A 25590-nucleotide genomic window follows, 5' to 3' on the forward strand; every position below is an offset into this window, starting at 1 on the left:
ATGGATTGATTTTGAAAGTTTATTGGGTGAAACTTTTCAAAACGAATTGAGTCACCGCAAGATGAATTACTAGTTTTGACCAAAATTCTTGCCTGGTGACCACTGGTGTACTAGCTGCCTTATCTGCAGGTGCTTCGGGGCACTTTTTCAGGAAATGTATACAAATAGGCAAGAATGACCACCGGTTTGTGAGTTTTAGCATGTTACCCCCCCCCCCCCCCCCCCCCAATAATCTGTAGTTATGAAACACAAACTTTATATGCGATTTTGAATGTTGCCCCCCACCGCCCGACAAACAATGACTAACCCTTGGTCATTTTAGTTTTTTTTAATCATTTTTATTTTCTTGAATTAATTAATAAAGAATTAATATTTTGACATCAAATCATCTATCCTAAGAAAAATAATGAAATTTTTTTATTGCTTTTTATTTTACAGAAAATACAGGTATGTGGCCTACAGGAAAGTCGTGAGATGGTGTTGGGGCTGGCTCGGGAAGGACATCAGGGTGCAACTGCCAGCATGTGTCCATGCCTCAATAATGGAAGCGTATCCTGATGGACGTGGTCAGTACAAAGGGACCATCCTGCGTCGGTTGAGATGAGGATGTAACATCAACTATTGTCTTGCGAACTTTGAATGACTGTCTTCTTCTATGTGATTGTCAGCCATCTTCTGTACGTTATTTATGATCATCGGCTTTCATCTTCATATTCATCACAAATACTATTGTTTGAACTTCTCATGATGGTATGGTTGCTATGAACTTTGATCTCGACATTTGATTCTAATTTCCAAGAGCTGATATTCGAACTTTTGCAAAACTGTGATCAAGCAACGATTTCTTATGAGGAAGAATGTTGAAATCTATATAAACAAGCAACAACAAAAAAAAACAAAAAAAACACAACATGCCTTGTTCCTTCTCTTTTGTTATACACCCTGCAATGTAATTTGTTTTAATAATTTGAGCATTTCATATACAGTCAACCTGCCGAGTCAGAAAAGGGGAGAGAAAGAGAAAATGAAATTGAAAGAGAAAACGAAATTGAGAGAAAGAGAAATAACAGCATGGACACAACAAAGATAGACAGAGGAATAATGAGAGTAAGAGAAGGGAATTGCGGTTGACGAAATTTCAAATGTGTGATAAATGGTAAGCATCGTAATAAATCCAGGAAATCCTTTATTTTGCATCAAATCTATCCTCCCAAAAAGGATAAACCTTAACCCTATCTCCCACTCTGTCCCTCTTCCTCTCTCTTTCTCCTCTTCCCCCTCCACATTCCCATCTCTCTATCCCACTTCCTCTCTCTGTTTCCTCTTCCATATTTCCATCTCTCACTCTGTCCCTCCTCTCTTTCTCCCCCTCCACATTCCCATCTCTCACTCTGTCCCTCCTTCTCCTCTTCCTCCCACCACATTCCTATCTCTCACTCTGTCCCTCCTTCTCCTCTTCCACCCTCCACATTCCCATCTCTCACTCTGTCCCCCCTTCTCCTCTTCCACCCTCCACATTCCCATCTCTCACTCTGTCCCTCCTTCTCCTCTTCCTCCACATTCCCATCTCTCACTCTCTCCCTCTGCCTCTCTTTTCCTCCTCCACCCTCCACATTCCCATCTCTCACTCTTTCACAATCTCTCTTTCTCCTCTTCCATCCATCACATTCCCATCTCTCACTCTTTCACAATCTCTCTTTCTCCTCTTCCATCCATCACATTCACATCTCTCACTCTATCCCTATTGGTATCTATCTTTATCCCTCTTCTTCCTTCACATTCTCTATCTCACTCTTATTTTCACAGCAATTTCCATCTTTAAATTATGAAGCTTCCTACAAGACACCTATAATAGAAATAAACAAACAAGATTTGTGTTCCTTTAGATGAATTTTTGTTAACCTTTGCTCAAAATATTCTCAGAACATCCCATTGACGGTTTTTCCCTCCAATCATTTTCTTCTCTGTTTGTGCAATATATTTCAAAATGATGCACCATTGGAACAAAAACTTTGATGCAACATGTACATTACATTCATCCTTATTTTATGTAAAGTTTACAGGATAGATGACTATTTTTATTATATCTGCAAGGATGATTATTTTTCAATCTTTTATAACCAGGTTTTAGGACAAACAGGAAACCGCTGTTAGGAAAAAAAGTATGGATGCGATAAGGTATCATCACAATGTTTCCTCTTCTGTGATAATATGGCATGATCTTTAAAACTACTAACTTTGAAAATGAATAACACAATTCACCTCGGCAGAAAAGGGAAAAAATCAAAAACAAAAAATAAAGTCATATCTGGTGCAATACATCAAATGGTTCTTGAATAAGAACAGTTTAGATGAAGAAAAAAAATGCATTTTTTAATTTTTTATTTTTTGCAAATAAGAAGCAAAAAGCATTGGCCAAGATGAAGGACTGTGAGAAAAATCAGATTATATTTGGTGCCAAATTCATGATCAACAGTGATTTACTTAGTGTTTATGAAAATCTAGTGCATATGCTTCAGAAATTGTTTTTAATTGAACTAAAAATGTAAGTTTTACAAATTTAATAAGTATTTTACCTATTAAAACCAATGACTATTGATGTGTACCATGGACTTTGGCTTGTGTAAGTATGTACAAGCTTACAGACAAGTTTCTAGTGCTTTACACTCACATAGAATCGGAATCCACTACTCACTTGCATAGAGTACTTCCATGTTACTCTCCATAATTATACTGGCATAAACATAATTTAGGGTCTATGAAAAACATGTCTTGTACTAAAATAAAACAATCAGTGGTTAATGTTCAGGTAGCTGACACATTCATCATAGTTTCTATCACCAAAAGAACTAGTTTCTATCGCCAAAGCGATGATGTTGTTCAAAAGCTTGCACGGCTTCTCTATTGTCGGGGTGATGATGAGAGGCACTCCGTGCTGGTTGAGGCTGTAGCTCCTCCATGTTGTCTCTGAGCTGCTCCCTGTTTTCCACCAGTTCTACGACAACTCTCATCAGGGCTTTCACATAACCTACAAGATAAAATCCAAAACTATACCTTGAAAATTCATCTATACGGTGTTAAAAAAATACATTTTGATAAGAGGAAAAAAGGAAAAGAGAAAAATAAGAACATAAGAAGAGAAAACTCTTTTTCTCACAAATATTGAATTACCTAATTTTACACACTATTTGTAGGTGGATGACCAATCAAATACCAATGGCATGCACATGTTCTTTGCTGAATAGGTAGTTCACTGACTTGGGGACTGACATATATGCCTGTTTCTGCTTGCTATTCAATATTACACATTTGCAGAAAGTAACCCAATACATGTTTATAATTATCAATTTAATCAACAGATTAAATTAAGGGCATATAGGCCACAAGAATCTACTAATTTGAATTCTATTGATCATGAAGTAATAAAAGATTTCTATATATAATTGAGCTCTTTTGTTGAATATTGATATCATTCACTAGACATGTGGCTACTTACCACATGTGCCAGCTGTCAGCACTCTCTCCACTGTGTGGCCTCCTTCCTTCGAGCGTGGATACTTCAACCTGTACACTGGGTTCCCTTCGGCATCAACAGCCTGGGCTCTATCACAATTTTCGTTCCAATGTAGGACAGCCAAATATAATCTGAAAAGAGTGAAGTTAAAAATAAAGGTCACATGAATAACATACTTGTGACAGTTGATTTTATCTTTTTGGTAATGTAATGTCTATCATCATAAACTCGTTACCTACTCTCCAATAAGTGAAGGCAAGAGTTAGTGTAAAAAGCATGTGTTACAAATAATAAATAAAAAAAAATAAAAAAAAACAACAAAATATGAAATAGAAAGAACCTGGCTATAACAAAAAGAAAATAATAACTTTAAAACATAAAACCAATAAAATCAAATTCAAAAGAAGAAGAAGAAGAAACAACACTGCCCTCTGTGACGTTCTTGTTAAATTTATATTAGGGGAGCATAATGTTGATGAATTAATTGCCTAATTTACCTGCACTTCATCCCTTGATATGAGTATACAAGCAACTTGGGGCAAAAGTGAAGGAGGATGTTGTGGAATGATTCAACCTTGCTGGTTTGGGCATGTGGGGACATCATCCCAATGTCGTTCATCAGTCTGGTCCTCAGCCATTCCTCTCGAAGCTTGTCGTACACCTTTGTACCTGTAATAAGATTGGGAATATAATATATGCGGTAAAGGTGAAGGAGAGTTCATTTAAATAGTTAGCAATCATGATCTCGGCATTTCCAAGCATCTCATCCCTTCGCCAAAACTATTTTTTCATTCCACAATGAATATTAATCATTTAGAAAATTGCAAAAAAAAAAATATGAATGTCATGATCAAAATTGAACTAAATTAAACTTGAATGTACATTATTAAAATAAATGTAAATATTTTGCTCGCATTTTGACAAACATCTTCAAAGTATTATTACACCGTATGCATATAAATAAGGATTTTACCCACATCCAAACAAAAAGAACAACTTGAGGCTAGTTTCATAGAAGAAAAAAAAAGCAAAGTTAATCTGTAGTCGGATAAAAAAAAAAAGAAGCAAAGTCAACAACAAATGACCGATGATTTTGTTTTAATAATCATCCCTGGCAACAACACTAGATCTAGACTCTAGACCATTTTGATTTGAATAAAAACAGTGTTTTCATCACGAGAAAGTATCAAGAAGAGGCACCCATGTGATTTCTGACATCAATTCAAAATAATTTAGTTCCTGGCTTCACTGTACTGCAGTGCACTGCCACTGGGCGGCACGAGTCCAAGGCCTAGATTCTACCAACTAGATCTAGATCTACCTAGTTTTCTTTTTCTTCTTTTTTAGGCCCAATTCTTCTTCAAAATCTCCATTTCATCTTCTTCTTATTTTTCATTGTTTACAGACTATATTCTAGACAATAAAACAATGTAGATCTAAATAATTCTTTGATTTAATGCTGGTAAACCATGCAAAAGGAAAGGCTATCTGTGCGATAAAAGCGAGCGAAACTTAGTTTTGTTCGAGAAATATTCCACGACCACCAGCATGACACGGCGCGGCAAGTCAGGCCGGGCCGGCCGCGGGCCGAGTGCTCTCGCGAGGCTCAGCGATAGATTGCTGAAAGTTGTGCAATCGCAGACCGAGGCAGGCAGCCAGCAGCGCGGGCAAATGATTCGTTTCAATCTAATTTAGTGGAAATTTGGGGTTGATATTCCATATTACGTAGCGTGAAATTAATACAGATATAAAATGTCAACATTCTAATCGTAAAATATCCAAATACAGCTTCGACATTGATATTTACAACAACAAAAAAAGAGAGAAGAAAACTTCACATACCGACCACCATGCGAAGAACCAGCTGCAATACCGAGTGGCCAAATAACCTACACGTTATGACGTCATCAGAAACGGGTAGAAACGGCCACCGGCTAGTGCAGCCGAAACTATATCTCCGAGGTGCCCCTCTCAAATCCGTGAATCCTGGGGTTCGGATGCTAAATACTTCTTTCAGAGGCCGTGGAATCTCGAGAAGTTTGCATTTTCATATTCAGTAAATATTCACGAGTCCGTAGGTATATAATTTGTCTATATAATGCTCTGCTCCGGTCAAGGTCTTTAAATCACTACCACACTAGTGTGCAACGAGCATGAAGGAACAAGAAAAGCCTTCAGCGGAAAAGTCAACGCAAAAAAGTGTTGTTACTTATACTAGACCTATTTACATAGTGGAGCTGTAAACATTGACCTGTAGACAATACGCCAGCATTCTCTTTGTTAACCCCGATATATCATTATGAATTCCTTTCTGATCTGAGTAAATATGTTTTGAACAGCTTTAAATGTAGGGCAGAGGTGATTCCTGAACCTTGCAGTACACACCAATACCTATATGCTAGATGATCAACTTTTCTGTTCGATTCCACACCCCCCCCCCCCCCCCCCCCCCCTCACTCAGAGGTCGGAATGACCGCATGCGTGTTGCCAAAATGTCCGGTAAAGGAGTACTTTTCGTGCGACAAAGTCCGGCCCGAGAATTGTAAAAAAAAAAAAGGGGGTGTATTTGACTTTTCACCCGGAGATTTCTTTAAAAAGGGGGTGTTTTTCTTTTTTTCTCTCATCTCTTTGGACTCCTGAGAAATTATTCCGAATTTAGGGGGGTACATTGAGCATTTTTCCTGATTTAGGGGGGTCTCCAAGGCAGGAAAAGCCCGCAAAAAGCCCGCGAAAGGGGGGTTCGGAAATGTTGGCAGTCCTCAGATAGGGGGTGCTTTCAAAAAAAAGGGTACGAGCATATGCGTACCCTAAATAACACTGAGTGGGGGGGGGGGGGCGGGGTTCCACAACGTTTCTTTCACAATGCAATCGCATAACTAGACCTCAACTTCATCTTTAAGCCTATATGAATGGACTAATTCTGTAGTCAACGGGACAACTCGCATAGCAGTGACGCCCCCTTAAAAGAAAAAAGATCGTATCATAAAAAAAATATTCAAGCAAGTCTTTTTTATTTGCATGCTAAATATATTTCAAATATTCCTGTTTTGTTTGTCTGTTTTTCCACAAAGAGAGCTTTATCTTCAGCAAGTTGATTTAAGTTTTGACATTGTCAATATTGTCTCTTGAACCATAATACTCTTAACTCATAGCTTACTGGAACCTGTTGTTCCCTGTGTTAAGCCAATGGGAAATTAGATAATTCAGTAGCCAACGGGTTAGTGATAAATTGAGAAAATACGTGGACTCACAACGACAGGGTTGATTTTATTAAAGAATATTTATTAACTTTGGTACCAAACACTCCATGTTATGCACAAATTATGTTACCATTAATTTGTATGTGGTAAGCAAAGAGCTGCTTAGTCTTTGCGGTAAGATTTTACAAAGAATCATCCGTTGTCCGCTAAAAGGTCGTACAGGTTTTGAATTGTCAATGGCAGTTACGACCTTCTTGCGGGCAAGCCGACGAAGAGAGCACTTAGCGACCCCGTTTCTCTCAGTGTAAATTCCACAAGTCACAACTATTGTGATGTTTTATCATTTTTTTGTGGATGATCTTTGTCCCGCGAGTTAATAAAAAAACATAAAAGTATAATAATAATATTAATAATCATCTTTTAGTCCACTCCAAATTTTATTAAACCGAAAATGGAAATTCTTTCAACAACAAAAAGAATCAATGTCAAAACAAGGAAATACATAATAATGTATATGATTGCTTGGTTCGACTAGGAGCATTGATGGGGAGTGAGATGAAGGGGGGAGGGGTTGTTTGACTCACACTCTGTAGCCAATCGCTCCGGGGTCAATTTCTAGCTAACGCTGAAGCGGTAAATATGCCAACTTTAATCAAGTTGATTCTCAAAGGGCGTTGCAGAGATTTTGCACGGTAGAAATCTCAAAACTTTTAATAGGAGCCAAAATGTTGTAAAACTCATAATTGAAAACTTTCCTAAAATATAATAGCAAACATCAATTTTTGCAAACTTAAAGATCTCTTTGTTTCCATATTTGAATTTTGCAACTCTAGGTGTTTTATCCATCCCATTTTGTTGCGTACACAATGAGGGCTTCAATTTTACTCATAGAGAGGAAACGGCAGACGCTGCAGATCTACTTTAAGGTAAGTTTTTTGAGGGCTTTAAAATCCCTGAAAGGTGATTTAAATTTGTAAATCGATGAAAGCAAACAGTCTGTATCATAATCATAAAGTCACGTGTATGAAAGGTATACACATCAACCTTGTAAATGGCTTTGTAGGGGACCTGAAGATACATATAGACTATGATCCCTTCTGCAGCTTTGACCTCGAAAGCCATGCTCTTTGCTTCATTAAATATTACCAAATTTCATTAGGCGCACATCCAGTTTTGGTCACCCTCCAATTTGACAGGGGACAGTGATACGAGTCGGTTTGGTGTAGACGTCTGGTGTTCCAAATGGATCAGATCGAATAGATTTGTATTTCTAGGAAAGCATGGCGAGATTTGGAAGGAGGAGAGAGTTGTTTCTCCTGTTGGTGATTGTATTCTCAATAACAGATGGTAAGATACACTTATCTTTATTATCTCTGATATATATATATATATATATATATATATATATAAGTGGGGGCAGATGTTTCTACATTTTTTGAAAAATCAAATACAAAACATTCAAGTAACAATAATAATATATAATATAATTGATTTACATAAAAAGTGTCAACTAGTTTCTGCATTTCTTGATAAAAATTAAATACAAAACATTAAAATAACAATAATTCATAGTATATAATATAATTGATTGACATAAAAAGTGACAGCTGAAATACACACACATAACAATGCCTATATCGTTGAAAACTTGAAAGTATGGAGGTTAGTAAAAAAAAAAAAAAAGAAAAAAGATCAAGATAAATACAGAGGCCTACTATCATTAGCACGAATGCTTGAGTCGATAGCAGCCGGGAAGGGGAGGGTGTGTACATGACGCTGTTATTGGAGTATGTAGGAGAATAGAGTGTCACGTAAAACGATTTTGTTTAGAAAGTATCTGAATAAAAAGTGGAAAGAAAGTAAAGAAAGAAAACAAATTGCAAGCGAAAGCTTTTTCACAAGAACTATTTGTATGTTTGTTTGTAGCCATGTGAATCAACCACACTTTCCAGGAGGCGGCGGGGCATCTTTCAAAGTGTGTGTGTGTGTGTGTGTGTATGTGTGTGTATGGGGGAGGTGTGTTAACAGAAAAGGCACTTTCTAGGGTAAAATGGGCACCTACAATCTTCGAATAGCCTCAAAACGAGAAGAAGAAAAAAAACAATGTCTCTTTATTGTAATTAACACATTATCAAGGATCCTCTTCAATATACTTTTTTAAAGGAGAAATGGGGCACATACAAAACATAACCTCGAAGCTAAACAACACAATTTTTGGAGACATTATTTTTATATTCCTCCCTTCTAATTAATCCATTATCATCTTTAAGAATTTATTGTTTCTCCCCATACCTATGTATGTGTCTTAGTTAAAGCCACACGGAACTACTTAAATCCGGGCTCCCACTTAGCCGAGTTGGAGCCTCGATTTGCGGCGAGCTGGCGCGAGCTTATGGCAAGCCGTTTTATCATTAAAACATTTTTCTTGATATCAAGAATTCAATTCTTGATATCACGAATTACTATTGCTTTACAACGTTAAATTATTTCAATGCCTAAACAATGCCTAATCGGTGACCATTGGTCCCCCATGATCCCCTTTTTCTTATGTTAATTAAGAGCTGATTTGATGAGATAACAACCTGTCAGTGACTTTGTAACGAGATCTCATCCCTCCTGGCCGGAGTAGTCAAATCATTCTCTGTTGTTGTATGAAAGGGTCCGTGGGTCATTTGCAAGTGAGCAAAGCGAGCGAGCGAGCGTGTTTTAAAAATAAACTTGAGAGAGCCCACTGCGACCGGTTGGGCTCACTAGATAAATGAATAGTTATAATGTTTTAAAGCATGTTTATAATAAACAAATGTATAAGACGTTCGTGGTTTTATAATGAGATAAAGTATAATTGCTAGCGAGAATAACGAACGAGCTAGGCGGAAATTTGAGAACAATAATTATTGCTACCAGATTCTTTTAATTAGGGTTTCATGTGAAGGAGGCTATAAAAAAATCTGTTTTTGGGGAGACACTTATCAAAGTGACTCATTATATTTAAAAATGGGCACTTCTCAGGGTTAAAAAGGGAATTTAAGACAAGGAGGAAAGGAACAAGAAAAAGGGACATAGGTAAATTCGGCCACATGTACAAATTGGGAAAGGGACACTATTAAAAAGAAAAAATGGGCACTAAACGGAGAGGTAGGGTACTCATCAGAGAGAAAGGTACACTTTATAAAGTAAAATTGGCATTTTTCGAGGGGTAAAAAAGGGCACTTATTAGAAGTAAGGGGCACTTTGTAGAAAAAAGAAAGGGGCACTTGAAAGAGTGGAAAGGGCTCAAGGGAAAGTGACACTTGTCAAAGTAAGAGAGACACGTATAACAAGATGAAAGAGGTATTTCATTAGAAATAAGAAGGCACATATTTCCTATGTAAAAAAAAAAAGTCATTCTCTTTAGTACGAACGAGCACTTTGGGGGTACTTGACAAAAAAGAAATCGGAAAGGAGATGGCTCTGTGTCTCTTATTCCCTCCAGGGAATACCTCCTTTGCATTAACCCCACGTTATTATTTTGTCACTTTCATTTTCAATTGATAACAAAAAAACAAACATTCAACCGAAACAAAACAACACAAACAAATTAACAAACAAACCAATTGACAAAAGAATGAATAAAAGGGGGATTTGCTGTAGTGTTTTTCGCGAGTCAACATCATTTCTCAGAAATTGATTTAGTCTCATTTGGCCACGGGTACATCATGATATAATCATACTATGTTCCATCGGCAGTATAACTGTCTCTAAACTCATTTTTCGAAAGTCTTTCCGATTTTTTTGTGTTTGTATGCATTTCTCATTGACAGTGCTGGCCCAGTTTGACTGTTCCTTTGACAACGGTTTATGTAGTTGGACTCAAGATGCTTCAGACTATAAGGACTGGACGATACAGTCTGGTCCCACGACAACAGGTGGCACTGGACCTTCAGGGGACCATACATCGGGAGGTAAGAAAGAGGCGTGGTCAGAATTATTTTAATCATACATACTTATTGTTTTTTTTTTTTTTTACTTCCGTATAATAAAATCAGATACAAATACATATAAAGTAATCATACAGAGAAAAGGGGACCGTATACGGCTGGTAGCCCATTTTCAGCTGCAACTTTATTGTTGATGCTGGTCTTCCATGGTCTTCCATGGTGGTGGTTAGTTTACTGGACTGCTAAGAAAGTATACATGCTTGTAAATAAGCAACCGGACGGCCGAAGGCTTTATGTCCTCTCCGAGGGACCCGGTGATGAGGATTAATGCCTTACGGCCAAAGGGCACTAGCGCATCGCCTCGGTTTCGAACCCGGGTGACCGGATTGCGAGACCACTGCTCTACCGACTGAGCTATCGCGCCTCCTGAGGGGGGGGGGGGGCATATTTGCCCCCCCCCCAAAAAAAAAATAATAATAAATAAAAAAAATAAATAATAATAAATAAATAAATAAATAAAAAAAATAAAATAATAATGATAATAAATAAAAAATAAAATAAAATAAAATAACAAAAAAATTAGACACTTAGGTTGATTCCTATATGTTGGTAGTCAAATTGTAGAGGTTTTGTGGTTTAGTGCAAAAGTTACCAGATTGTGAATGGCTTCAGATCCCTACCGCAAGGTTAATGTTCTTTGGCTAGATATTATTCTACATTTGCCACACCCGACCCAGGTGTAGTAAATGGGTACCTCCTGGTAGGATTAGTTCCTTAATGCACTGAGCACTATGGAAGCCGGTGTTAAAGTCGGGATAACAAAATTAAAAAGATATTTGGAAGCGCACTTATTATAGATTCATTATATCGCTATCCAAGAACATATTATCATAGTGGAGGGGTACATTTTACTACTAGTAGCCTATTATTTTACTACTAGTAGTCGAAGTGTAAGTATTATTAGCAGTAGAAGCAGTAGTATTAGGATTGGCAGTAGCAGTTGTTGTAGTAGTAGTAGTAGTAGTAGTAGTAGTAGTAGTGGTATTTATTGTTGAAGTAGATGTAGTAGTAGTCGTAGTAGTGATAGAAGTAGTAGCATAAATAGTAGTAGCATAAGTAGTGGTAGTAGTAATCGTCGGACAGTAGATCACAGGGTCCGCGGTTCGAGTCCCACCGCAGCACCTATGTCCTTTGGCAAGACATTAATCTAGATTTTACCACTCTCCACCCAGGTGTGAAATGGGTACCGGTAGGAAGAAATTGCTTGAATGCTGTGAGCACCGGAATCGGTAGCCTAGCAGAGCCGGGGTAATATTTGAGCGCCTTGCGCACCTTGCAGTGTGGATATGATTGTGCGCTATTAATAATCAATATTATTATTATTATTATTATCCTCGTCATGTTTCTTTACTTATACAAGGAAAAGAATATTTTTAACAAATAGAAAACGAAATAATATTAGTCGTGTCGAGATTTTGAATATTAGGCCTTAATACCAGCTAGATCTATACATTCCGCAACAATTTGCATCGTAAACCAAAAAGAACCGCTTTCTTTTATTATGTTCTATGGAGAAAATGTAAGGCGCTAGTTCAGAAATCTATCCGAAATTTGACCCGTAACTTCGGCGTAGCGACTGTAATCTTATTTTACGGTCGCTAACTGATACACGCGCGCCCACACCCCACCGTTGGTACGGTATGTAATTGTATTGGGCTTCAATTTGCCGTGAATCCCGTGAGAAAGTGCATATTATAAGTCTTTGTTTTTAGGAAAAATACTCCGAAAAAGATTTTTTTAAAAATCACACGAAACAGGTAACAAACATATCGACTTTTAAAATATGGCCTTTATTTGGATATTTGATGAATATTTACTTCATTTTGGGTATGTTTTAGTAGGGTATCTCCACGCCGGAGTTACGGGTCAAAGTTTGGATAGACTTCTGAACTAGCGCCTCATGTAGATATAGTCCCGATAAATATATATAGATATTTGAAGAAAAAAATTATGATAATATGGAACATCAAGATTCCATACCAATTTACACCTTAGTATGAGTTTTCTAGTCCCATTCATCAAATGTATATGATGTTGCAATCTAAATCGCTTTGTTTAAGGAATGACAAAAGATAACCTTTTATTTATTCATGTATGTATCACTCATAACTGAAGAGGATGACATGGGCCCTGTATGACAAAGAGTTGATATCAATCGCAACTTATTTGCGATTGATATCAATCGCAAATATGTACATAAGTGATAGGAGATTGCAAACTTGCGAATAATAAAAGGACTTGCAATTTATTTGGATCAATCGCAACTCTTTGTAAAGCCTTCACAAATGCCATTACGAACTGCTACGAACGCCGTACGAACGATTTTCAGACAATGGCAATTCGGGAAGACAATGGAAAAACAGGGAGATTCGTACGAAAGTATCGTTCGTACAAACCTTTGTGACCGTAGCATAACTTTACATTTTCTTATTGATATATATCTCTTGGCCTCGGTCACAAATGCCATTACGAACTGCTACGAACGCCGTACGAACGATTTTCAGACAATGGAAATTCGGGAAGACAATGGAAAAACAGGGAGATTCGTACGAAAGTATCGTTCGTACGAACCTTTGTGACCGTAGCATAACTTTACATTTTATTATTGATATATATCTCTTGGCCTCGGTCACAAATGCCATTACGAACTGCTACGAACGCCGTACGAACGATTTTCAGACAATGGAAATTCGGGAAGACAATGGAAAAACAGGGAGATTCGTACGAAAGTATCGTTCGTACGAACCTTTGTGACCGTAGCATAACTTTACATTTTATTATTGATATATATCTCTTGGCCTCGGTCACAAATGCCATTACGAACTGCTACGAACGCCGTACGAACGATTTTCAGACAATGGAAATTCGGGAAGACAATGGAAAAACAGGGAGATTCGTACGAAAGTATCGTTCGTACGAACCTTTGTGACCGTAGCATAAAACGGACCCCCTGGTATTCAATGGACCCTTAGCATTTACACAAATAGATTACCAAAACAAATTAATACAATGAAACTGTGTGTATTTCACATTTTATGTAATTCCGTAACGAACTTAAAAAATAAATCATTTTCATAAATTTGAAGAAAGTTAATGGAGAACCCAAAATGATGATATTAATCTATGTTTTATTCAAAATAAATACTTCTTTGGAGAGGTCATTTCGTAACGCTTACTCAAGTCTTTAAACGATCAAAATATAGTCTATACCATTATTATGAAGTGTTGTGAATACTCTCTTCGTCATGTTATATCAAAAAGGGGAACTATACGACGTTTCCAAAAACACTTTTTGCATTCTAACAGAACATTACACTCTAAGAAAAAAGGGTGCAAAATAAGAGTTTGCACCCTTTACATAAAAATGAACCCTATTGAAGGAAAAGGGGTTCAAAAAAAGGTGCGATATAAGATTTTGCACCCTTCCCACAAAAATGAACCCTATCGACCAAAAAAGTATGCAAAATAAAAGTTTGCATATACATGCATATTCATGATTACTTTCCACGTGGTCACATACAAATACATTTATCATGATTTGTTAAGCAAATTATGACAATGCACATCAATTTTGTGATTTGTATTTTCCTTTGGCAATCAATAACCAATAGATTATTTTGTCTGACCATGTTACAATTACATTCACGTTTTAGCAATAGATATATTGATTATATGATTACTAACCAAGAAACATCATGCATGTTTAATATGTATTTGTGTACGAGCACATTTTGCCAGTATTCCTCGATGATAGGTGCAAGATTGCACCTTTTAAAGGGTGCAGGATTGAACCCCTGTTGTTATTGCATCGGTTTGCACCCCTAATGGAGCCGGATTGAACCATTAAGGGTACTAACATGTCTCCTAAAAGGTGCAATCTAGCACCCTCTTAAAGGGTGTAGGATTGAACCCCTAAATATGCAGGAATAAACCATAAAGGGTACTATTTCCCCTAAAATGTTCAATCTGGCACCCTTTTAAAGGGTGCAGGATTGCACCTTTAAAAAGGGTGCATGATTTAACCCCTAAAGGTGCTGCTATTGTTGCATCGGTTTGCACCCCTAAAGGTGCATACTTGCACCATTTTTTCTTAGTGTGTACACAAAAAAGAAACGATTCGACTTTTTTGTGAAAATCACTAAGTTTTTCACTTCAATCAGGTCCAGAATATTTCAACGGAAATCAATCTATAAGATTATATCATTTCACTTTATATTTCTGTAGATGGTTAGTCATAATAGCGCTTTTCAGGACCCAAGGCCCTCTACAAGCGCTTTACAGATATATTATTATTACCCCGGTCATCGGATTCAGGCTTACCCGCACACAATGCATGCACGTTCGCCACTCCCTGGGGAGCATTCCAGCCAGGCGTCATGTTTAAAAGCGCACACTTGCTAATCTAACCACGTACCCCATATGTAAATTCGAGTGAACCATTTACCAAGCTGGAATCAGTTCTTTGATTGTCTTTTTTCCAACTTTTTATTTGTTTTAGACGGCCAATACCTCTACGTGGAGTCCAGCGACCCGTTCATCAAGTATCAATCGATCCGTCTAATCAGTCCTCAGGACCAGGTCCAAGCCGGCGGGACTACATGTTTCGAGTTCTTCTACCACATGTATGGAAAAGACACCGGGGAGCTGAGGGTGTACGTGGCCAAAGCTGCCGGGGAGTTACCCGTGGGGAATGAGACCTGGATACGTTCCGGTGATCAGGGGAATCAATGGAATCTTGGACGAGTAAGTCTTAAAGACCCACTGCACTACTTGTAGCTTCTTGCGCCCTCTATATAGCAAACAATGCATAATTGATGACCATTGGTCCCCCATGATCCTCTTTTTCTTATTTTATTTGAGAGCTGAGTTGATGAGATAAATACCTGTCAGTGACCTTACAGGGAGGTCTAATACACCTTGGCTAAATTAGTACAGAGGGGCCTTTAAAACAGACACCCCGAAAATGAAATGCAATATCCCATCAGTATCGAGAACATTTGTCATTTCGCCCCGGGTTTTCTTCTTCCAAGCAGGCGCGTACGCAGGATTTTTTTCAAGGGGGGGGGGGGGGGGGGGGGGGTTAACATTTTTAAATCGGGCTGAAAAACTCAGCCAGCCGCTGAATAAGCGGGGGGGGGGGGGGGGGGGGGTAAGAGGACATTTTTTTTTAAATTTGTGTCTCGAAATTTGAAAATTTGACATTTTGCTCCGTTGGGGGGAGAAGGGTAAGATCACCTTTTTAGGTCAGCCATGGGAATATTTTTTATATATTTTTTTAATTATTATTAAAAAATACCAAAAAAAATACCAAAAAAATCAACAAAGGGAGGGGGGGGGGTTAGGGGGGTTAAACCCCCAAACACCCCCCCCCCCCCCTGCGTACGCGCCTGCTTCCAAGTATGTACACGAAGTATATATATAACGCATCGTTTGTCCACCCAGGTCAACTTTAACGAGCTGTAGATATTCTAAAGTACGTTGTGAAAATCACGTACAGATGCCAAAGTACAAACAATTAAAGAACAAAATTAGGAACGTCGTAATACTAGAAAGGCTTCTTGACATACTTCCACGTAACCCTATTGATGATAATCTATCCCAAATCAAACATGCACACTACACACACACACACATACGCGCACACACACGCACACGTACACACAGGCACACACACAAACCATTCCACATCGCAACATATTTGGTGACCGTGTTATATATAATCCATTAATCCATTGTCAACTGAATTATCCCATTCCTATAGGTTTTAATAATATTGTGTCCCATTTGCAGCCAACATCAAATTCTGTAGAACTTTGCAGGAGTTATGAATATGTCACGCAACTATGTCCTATTTTCTAATATAAATATAAACGTTAGCAGTGTCCTAGTATTCAAATTATGCAAGGAAACCCGTTTACTTTCTAGACTTCACTGTCAGACACTGTTAAGTGACTGACTGACTTTATTTTTTCTTTGGTAATAATATAACTTGAGCTGTAAAGATAGCCCTACATGAGCACTTGTCTACATCAAATTACCCACTTCTTGTAATGGCCAAAATTATACTAATTGAATCTATGCGCAGCAACAAACAAAAAACTTACACCAGATTAATTACTAAAAGTATTGCAAACCCTTAAATCGATTCTACAAATAACGGTCGTTCTTTTCCATTTTCAAGCCTTTTCGTTTTGAGGGAAGTTCTAAATTAATATTGTTTTTCAAATGCTGGTGAAATTTAACCTTTTCATTTGTTAGCATGCAAATGGAATATAGCACCATTAACACAGGAGAAACACACTTTACATAGGCAGTGGTTTACAACAGTTGCAAGAATAGACCAGTTCACGGTTAGCACATTACTGCAATGACCCCGAATATCCACAGATCTTCAAAACATGAAGAGGCCCCACTTTGTACATTTTGAAATAATCACTCCGGCCTACAGCGATGGAGGTGCTATATAAATAGCCTATGTTTCCCCTTTACAAAGAATGCGTCCACCTGTGTATCATGAAGTGCACTGAATGTGCATGAATGAATAATGATTGCATAACTTTCATGAGTACGTATCCAGTTTTTCGTCTCCGTGTATTTCAAAATTTGTTCTGCAATGACCTTTATCTGCTCATGCTCAGACTGCAACCGTGAACTGGCTTTATCTTTGTGATGACATAAGTTATTGTTATAGAATTTCCTTTTTAATTCCTACACTAATTCTGTTTCCTAGTTTAAACAAATCAAAGCCCGCTCTTTAAAATCAATATTTATCTGACTTGTTTGTTTTACACAATTATTCAATCTAATGATAATGGGCAAACTAGGAAAACAAATTCTAGATCGCAAATGTACCATTTTGAATGGCCATTAAGACCGATTATGTGGGCTTCTGTCAGTGTTTAATCACAGTTCTTCTCTTTGCTTTTAACAAACTTGGAGTCGAACAATAGATCTGTATGATACAAGTTCAAAGTTCCTGTAATGACAAACAAAGAGAAAAAAACGCACAAATATGGGAAACAAACAATGGCTTGATATATTCCATATTATATTATTTGTGTTGTTTAATATTGACATTGCTTTGACCATGCATTCTTTAAGGAGTCTGCTTAGTAGTTGAGATTCTGGTGAAGGACTAAGTGTTTGGCGACCAACGTACAGCTTGTCACGGGACTGAATAGAAATACAAAATTGAAGTTATTTTGTTGTAGTCCTAAAATTGCAAATTCATCATGTTTGGTCAGTTTTTATTGTATTTAGCAAAAGTTGTTATAATGCGTGACTGTTTACACATACATATGCGTTCTTTAACATGTCATTATTTTTTAGAGCAGAGAGGCACTACCTTGTCTTTTGTGATTGCCATCCCCCTTTTTTTCTAGTTCCATTAACCAAGAATCTAAATCCTATAAATTGCTCATCAATCGGCACTTTGTTTGGTATAACTGCTTTAATGTTATGTATATAATCATATTCAGATATTAATATATCAGAATACTGAGAAGAACATATTTCTGACAAGGTGCTTCATTAAAATATGCAGTGTACAGTTCAGAACATCACGGTGGATAATCTCGAGTGAAGCATGGTTTGACATGGTTAAATATACACATATGTAATATCATTACTGTGTAAACATGTATAAGATATAATGATAACAATTGTTTATTGATATAACACCTGTTTCAGGAGATACGACGCGAAGTCCTTTAGTCTAGAGATAAATGCAGGATTGTGGAGATAGGTTTTTCAGATGTTTTCTTGAAGAAGTGAAGTGAAGTGCTGTTTCTTAGTGGGAGGGTGGTGGTCGAGTGGTTTAAGGCACTTGACTGGAGATGCGAAGGTCGAGGGTTTGAATCGAAAATTTATACTGGCTGAGCAATGAGCATATAAAGATAGGTAGCCCCACACCATTTGTGTAGTCCCATATACATCTTTCTTTGTAAAGTGCTTTTTTTCCAAGACTGGGCCAAATTATTATGATTTTGAAATCTTCAGAACCTTGCAGTACACACCAATACTAACATTCTACATGATCAACTTTTTCTGATCCATTCCACCTCTTTTCTTTCACAATGCAATCGCATGACCAGTACTCAACTTTATCTTAAATATGTATCTTACTTGATGTTGCAAACCCCTTGACTTTGATTACACATCTATTTCTATAAAAGTAAGAATGTTTTAGTGTGCGTATGCGTGAGCGTGTGCGCGTGTTTGTGTGGGTGGGTGTGGGTGGCGTATCTTCTCGTGTTTGCCTGTCTATATGCATAGACATGTCTCCTGCGTTCTCCTTGACTTATCCCCAACCCCCCTCCCCCTTCCCCACTCCCCTCTCGATTTGATAGGTTGTCCTGTGCTGAACGTCTGTCCCGCACGCGTCTTTTATTTCAACCTAACCAAGCCATCCTACCGCTGGATTTTATTGGCTCAATAGGAACTTATACGTCATTTGCTAGACATAAATATTCATGATACGCACGCACACAGAATCTGATGCGATAATTGATCAAATACTAGTAATGACATTTCATACAAAAATTACAACTGCAAAGCTACGTTTACTACATAAATAAATGACATTGAGAGAAAATCGGGAGGCTTACTGTAAACGAATGACTACCCAGGTCGTAACTAATATAGTCCTTAATTATTGTGACAATAATGGTTAGTCTAGAATCTGGCCGATTTGTTTAATTGTGATCTCCACCACACCGTACCAACGCAAATATTCATGTATTCAGATATTAATATGCAGCGCTAGGATGGTTGGGATAGTTTTAAAAATGCTAATTTTATATTTATAATTTTCTTTCTCTAGATTGATATAACTCGACCCGATTCAGATCCGTTTATTATCACAATAGAGGCTTATCTGGACAAAACTGACTATGGCGATACAGCTATTGATGACGTCAGTATATCAAACGGATTCTGCTCGGAAAGTAAGTATAAGGTTGAATTTAGTAAAATAAAATAATAAGTTCGGAGGAAATAACTTCATAGAGGTTTCGTGGATGAGTGGATACTTTTTTTTTTTTTTTTTTTTTTTTTTGGCCCTGATAAGGGCCGTTGAGGTTTCAAGATTGCCGGGAGCAAACTCTAGCTTGATTTAGCGGTTTTCTTGGGGAGCAGCACGGCTTGGATGTTGGGCAGAACACCACCTTGAGCAATCGTCACCCCACCCAAAAGCTTGTTGAGTTCTTCATCATTACGCACAGCGAGTTGAAGGTGGCGTGGGATGATCCTAGATTTCTTGTTGTCGCGGGCAGCGTTGCCTGCGAGTTCCAAGATTTCGGCAGTGAGGTACTCTAGGACGGCAGCCATGTAGACAGGAGCTCCACCGCCGACCCTCTTCGCATAGTTGCCCTTTCGGAGAAACCGATGAACACGTCCCACTGGAAACTGGAGCCTGCACGGGATGAGCGCGCCTTTGCCTTGGTGCGGGCCTTTCCACTCTTTCCTCTGCCAGACATGATGTTGTTGATGAGTTTAGAATAAATCGGAAGCGAAGTTCAGAACGTAACAATGTTCGATGACTTGATACGTCGCCGGACTGTCGATCACAAGGTCCGCGGTTCGAGTCCCGCCGCGGCACCAATGTCCTTTGGCAAGACATTGATCTACATTTGCCACTCTCCACCCAGGTGTTAAATGGGTACCGGTAGGAAGGAATTTCTTGAAATGTTGTGAGCGTCGAAATCGGCAGCCTAGCATAGCCGGGTAATGTTAGAGCGCCTTGAGGACCTTGCAAGGTCGATACGTGCGCTATATAAGAATCCAATATTATTATTATTATTTAAACATAACTTACTTGTACAGCATTTTATATCACCCCCCCCCCTCCTAATATAGTTATCATGCATTGATCTTTTGGGTCTCAGAGACTCTGACCTGTGTCCAGGTGGTCAAATTCAGACTGTTGAGCATGTTCTGAATGAGTGTGCTGTAGCAGGACCCCCATGTTCCTCACTGATATTGAAAACAAACAACTGGTGTCATATTTAAGCAATTATCAGTTTCAAATAGCTATGATTGATATACGGCAAAACGTTAAAATCCTATATCAGACAGTTCTGAAATAACAATATAATTTTTAAGAATTAAATTAAAAGCACGTCCTAACAAATAATGATAATAATAATAATATTTAATTTTTATATAAATTAGGACCTTGGAAGTATTCTGAGGCTATCACGGTTCGGGCAACGATAGGCATCATAATCGATCGATTATGAGGCGAGCAGCGATGTGGACTCTTTATAACTTTCTCCAATAAATCTCAGTAATCAATACTATGTGGAGTTAAAAAAAAAAAAACATTCAAACTTTTGTTAAAACCATGATACTCTTATGAAACTAAATAACGAAATAATTTCTTTATGGGTTACCATTTCTAGTTGTCGAACGCCTAAAAAACCTAATATCAAATAACTGATCATTCATCTATTTATTTGGGGGGGGGGGGGATCCTTTGCTCACGCATGTCCTACCTTGTGGAATAGCCTTCATGAAGACATCAAAATTGTATAACCTCTGACTCCTTTAAAAATCATGAAAAAACGCTTCTGTTCGATTCTTAATCATTTCTACATGAGCCCTGAGCACTCCACAGAGTGTAGTTGGCGCCATAAGTTACATTATAATTATTATTATAGCATCAATTCAAATCAAAGCAAAGCAAGATAAAACTAAAACTAATAAAAAAAAACAAAAAATGAAATAAAATGAAATAGAATGAACTAAAATGAAATAGAATTAAATAAAATGAAAAAAAATAAAATATTAATATTTCTAAAAAAAAACTCTCTTCAAACCAGTTGTAGTCACTCCAGCGCCTTCGACTATCCCATCCTTGTCTGAATGTGACTTTGAGAATCCTGACCTCTGTGGTTACTGGCAGCAGAACGTTACCGATGACCTTGACTGGTACAGGGTCAGAGGTCAGACAAATACTGCTAACACCGGGCCATCGAATGACCATACATATGGGACTGATGCAGGTGAGGGAATACTTTATATTAGTTTTAACTAATTATGTACACCAATTTCACAGACAGAGATAGATAGAGATTATATCAATTTCAAGAAGGTACGGATATGCTCAATTTAATGCCTTCTTATATCGAGTGTCCTTTTCTTCCCATTTCCAACTTTAACAAAATTAAGTTCTGTTTCAAAGGTGAGGGCATACATACTTCATTTATTATCGATAATACTTTTTTTGTGCCAAAAATACACTTTTTCAATATGTTAGATATGCTACTGAAATAAGATTAAATCAACTTGTGACAACGTTTCAATATATACCAAACATGAGGAGATGAAGAAAACGAAAATGATAACGCAGAATAATATGACAATATACGGCATATGACATGTTTTCTTTAGAAAGACCACATTTGCCATATTGTAGGGGGCGTTTCACAAAGCATGTATTTAATGACAAATGACAAAAATCAGTGCCAAGTCTGCTGATAACCGATTAGAAGCAAGGATTTCAATAGCTTGTAACAAACACTGTCATTTGTCACTGATGACAAGTTTTGTGGAACGCCCCCCCCCCCCCCCTGATCTCTTCTGTGTAGGTTATTACATGTACATCGAATCCTCATCACCGAACCAAGATGGGGACACTGCGCAACTATGGACCACTCCATTTCCTGCGCAGGGGGGTCACTGTATCGAGTTCTCATATCACATGTGGGGTGATAGCATGGGTACGCTAAATGTCTACGTGATCCCAAGTGGAGGTGACGTCACTACATCCGTGCCTGTATGGACGAGGTCAGGTGACCAAGGGAATACCTGGAGCATGGCGAGGACTGACGCGTCAGATATAGGAGATTTCCAGGTTAGCGTTTAGTATATAAAGCCCCCACTGTGCTAGTTATAGCTACTTGCGCTCTCTATTATAGCAGACAATGCCCAAACGGTGCCTGCTGGTCCCCCATGATCCCCCTTTTATTATGTTAGTTGAGAGCTGAGTTGATAAGATAACCACCTGTCAGTGACCTTGCAGGGAGGTCTTACCCCCTGTCCACACACAACATTTTCCGTGATTAGGCGTGATTAGCTATACCGTTTTGCGATAGTTTTACGATGAAAATTGTGTGTGTGGACGCTCACTAACGATACGTCGTATAACGAAACTAGTCTAACGAAACGCAGGTTTGGGCATCGTTTCGAACTGAAACTCAATAAAGAATCACGCCTAATCACGCCTAATAACGCCTAATCACGGAAAATGTTGTGTGTGGACAGGGGGAGTGTAACTAGTGTAACTAACTGGGCGGGGCTTAACGTAACCTCGAGCGAAAGGAGACCAGACCTCTCATTTCCACTTCCATTTCATGACCGCAGTAGCAAACTGCGCACCTATACGACATTTCGCTGTAGAGTTTCAGGATTACTTTCTTCTGTGTGTGGACATCCTGGTATTTATACGATGATTATTTATACGACATTTCTTGTGTGTGGACACTCTGAAATTTATACGATGATTCTTTATAGGACGTTTCGTTATAGAGTTTCGGGATAATTTGTTTTGTGTGTGGACACGCTATAATATACCTTGGCTAAACTAGTACAAAGGGGCTTTAAAGCAGACACCCGAATATGAAATACAATACAGCCCATCAGTAGCGGGAAGATTTGTTATTCTTCTCAGGTTTGTCTTCTTCCAAGTACGCCCACGAGGTTCCCTGGTTCAGCTGGTAGGGATCAATATTATTAAGCTCGGTCTTAAATCCAATGCCACTTAGTTGCAAGTTGTACGTACTAACTCTAACTCAAACCCCAACCCTTTTTAAGTTTAAAGTTTGATTGGAAATTGTACCTGTTGATATTTTGCGCTTCGCTATTTACATTTACAGTTACAATATTTTGTTCCTGGTCTTCCAATGTTTGTATTGTTCGTTTACTGTACTACACTGTTGGTCATAATGGTGGAATATTTATTTTTACCCCAGTTTAGGGAAGGATTTGTAAAAATTATTTATTTCTAATAGATCTAGATAATGGCATACATTCTCAGATTTTATTGAATACTAATTTGCGAGTGTTTGTTTTGCGTGACTGCTTAATCATATGTGTGCTACTATGCTAATCAGCTAAGGGACCTACGTCCTTAAGTCATAATTGACAGTAATGAGGATTAATGCCTCACAAAAGGGCACTAGTATATAGCTAATCGACACGATTTTTATCCTGGGGCCTCACAGTAACGAGGCCATTGCTTAGCCCCTGAATCATGACTGTACGCAGTGTTTGCTAGGGTACGCGGCCCCTTCCACAAATCCCCCAAAACGAAAAAAATGCAATAATTTTTCAAAAATTCATTGCATTTTCCCCCGGCTCCCAACAAGAAAAATTCTTCTGCAGGGTCATGCATTATGGTTCAAGGCATGGCCACATAGAAGAATTTTTCCTGTTGGGGGCCGGGGGAAAATGCAATGAATTTTTGAAAATTTATTGCATTTTCTTCGTTTTGGGGGATTTGTGGAAGGGGCCGCGTACCCTAGCAAACACTGCGTACAGTCATGATTCAGGGGCTAAGCAATGGCCTCGTAATACTGTGAGGCCCCAGGATAAAAATCGTGTCGATCAGCTATATTAGTGCCCTTTTGTGAGGCATTAATCCTCATTACTGTCAATTATGATTTAAGGACGTAGGTTCCCTAGCTGATTAGCATAGTAGCACACAGATGATTTAGCAGTCACGCAAAACAAACACTCGCAAATTAATATTCAATAGAATCTGAGAATGTATGCCATTATCTAGATCTATTAGAACTAAATAATTTTTAAAAATCCTTCCCTAAACTGGGGTAAAAATAATTATTCCACCATTATGACCAACAGTGTATATTGCTAACAGTTAAATACTGAGAAAAGCTACACAATAATATGATGTTATTTAGTTTTTAATATTTGCTTATCTCTTTACCGACACCTTAGATTGTGTTTGAAGGCATCATTGGTCGAGATACATCCGATATGGCTATCGATGATGTGATCGTATCGGATAATACATGCCAGGAACAAGGTCAGTGTACTAAGGTCTGATAATCAGACTACGTGAATAGGTATTCAAGAGTATTGAATAATGTATCAATTACAATTGTTAAACTTTTGAATCCCTTTTCCTTTGCAATCTCTATATTTCTCTCTTTGTGTCACTATCTGCCTATCTGCCTCTCTCCTTTTTCACTCTCTCCCAATTGTTTTTTTTTCTCTCTCTCTCTCTTACTTTTTTTTCTCTCTTATTTTCTTTCTCTCTATCTCTCTCTCTTACTTTGTTTTCTCTCTTCTTTTCTTTCTCTCTATCTCTCTTACTTTTTTTTCTCTTATTTTCTTTCTCTCTCTCTATTTCTTTGTTTCTCTCCTTCTTTCTCCATCTTTCTTTCTTCTCTATCTTTCTCTTTCTCTCTCTCTATTTCTTTCTATCTCTCTCTCTCTCTCTTTTCTTCTTCTCTTTCTTTCACTCTCTTTCTTTCTCTCCCCCTCTCTCTTTCTTTTTTTTCTCTCTCTCTTAATATATACATCGTAATATTCTGTTTCAAACCGAACTAATAAATGACATGCATCCACTAAAACCAGACCAGTATATCTGAAATTTATTGTTACCACACATTACGTGTATGTCTATATTGTATTCCGTGATTATTATCAATTATTTATATTATATGAAATAATGTATTTACAATTCAATAATACATTATTACTTCAGTGATAGCGCTAAATGGTAATCCATGAAACCAAGATTATATTAAAGCGATATACGAGCAGAAGAAGAGGACTTGGGGAGGAGGGAAGAGGAGGAGGGGATGAGGAGGAGATGAGGAGGAGGAGCAGTAGAAGAAGGAGAAGAAGAAGAAGAAGAAGAAGAAGAAGAAGA

The 25590-nt window shown here is 37.9% G+C and overlaps 2 protein-coding genes and 1 pseudogene across 2 annotated transcripts; 1 reads left to right on the forward strand and 2 right to left on the reverse strand.

Moving 5' to 3' along the window:
* Positions 1-1960: 1960 nt before the first annotated feature.
* Positions 1961-5481, reverse strand: LOC753863. Its single transcript, XM_030993581.1, has 4 exons — positions 5357-5481; positions 4012-4183; positions 3497-3645; positions 1961-3028 (listed from the first exon to the last, which is right to left on the reverse strand). The coding sequence occupies exons 1-4, from the start codon at positions 5364-5366 to the stop codon at positions 2850-2852; spliced, it is 510 nt and encodes a 169-aa protein (XP_030849441.1). The 5' UTR covers positions 5367-5481; the 3' UTR covers positions 1961-2849.
* A 2513-nt stretch (positions 5482-7994) lies between these two features.
* On the forward strand, positions 7995-24758 carry LOC753875 (MAM and LDL-receptor class A domain-containing protein 1-like). Its single transcript, XM_030994057.1, has 7 exons — positions 7995-8061; positions 10515-10655; positions 15190-15434; positions 19513-19636; positions 21512-21694; positions 22280-22545; positions 24651-24758. Exons 1-7 carry the CDS (start codon positions 7995-7997, stop codon positions 24756-24758), a joined length of 1134 nt encoding a protein of 377 aa, XP_030849917.1.
* On the reverse strand, positions 19729-20230 carry LOC115927541 (annotated as a pseudogene).
* Positions 24759-25590: the final 832 nt, after the last annotated feature.

Source organism: Strongylocentrotus purpuratus, unplaced genomic scaffold (genome assembly GCF_000002235.5).
Source record: "Strongylocentrotus purpuratus isolate Spur 01 unplaced genomic scaffold, Spur_5.0 spur5_scaffold_20, whole genome shotgun sequence".
In the NCBI taxonomy this organism is placed as follows: Eukaryota; Metazoa; Echinodermata; class Echinoidea; order Camarodonta; family Strongylocentrotidae; genus Strongylocentrotus; species Strongylocentrotus purpuratus.

Bases quoted from the DNA above. Each gene is read 5' to 3' on its own strand.
- LOC753863 (XM_030993581.1), bottom strand. The intron at 3,646-4,011 runs GTAAATTAGGCA...CACTCTTTTCAG, and splicing joins TATCAAGGGATGAAGTGCAG to ATTATATTTGGCTGTCCTAC. The intron at 3,029-3,496 runs GTAAGTAGCCAC...TTTATCTTGTAG, and splicing joins GCTGACAGCTGGCACATGTG to GTTATGTGAAAGCCCTGATG.
- LOC753875 (XM_030994057.1), top strand. From the start codon at position 7,995: ATGGCGAGATTTGGAAGGAGGAGAGAGTTGTTTCTCCTGTTGGTGATT. The intron at 15,435-19,512 runs GTAAGTCTTAAA...TTCTTTCTCTAG, and splicing joins ATCAATGGAATCTTGGACGA to ATTGATATAACTCGACCCGA. The intron at 19,637-21,511 runs GTAAGTATAAGG...TCTTCAAACCAG, and splicing joins AAACGGATTCTGCTCGGAAA to TTGTAGTCACTCCAGCGCCT.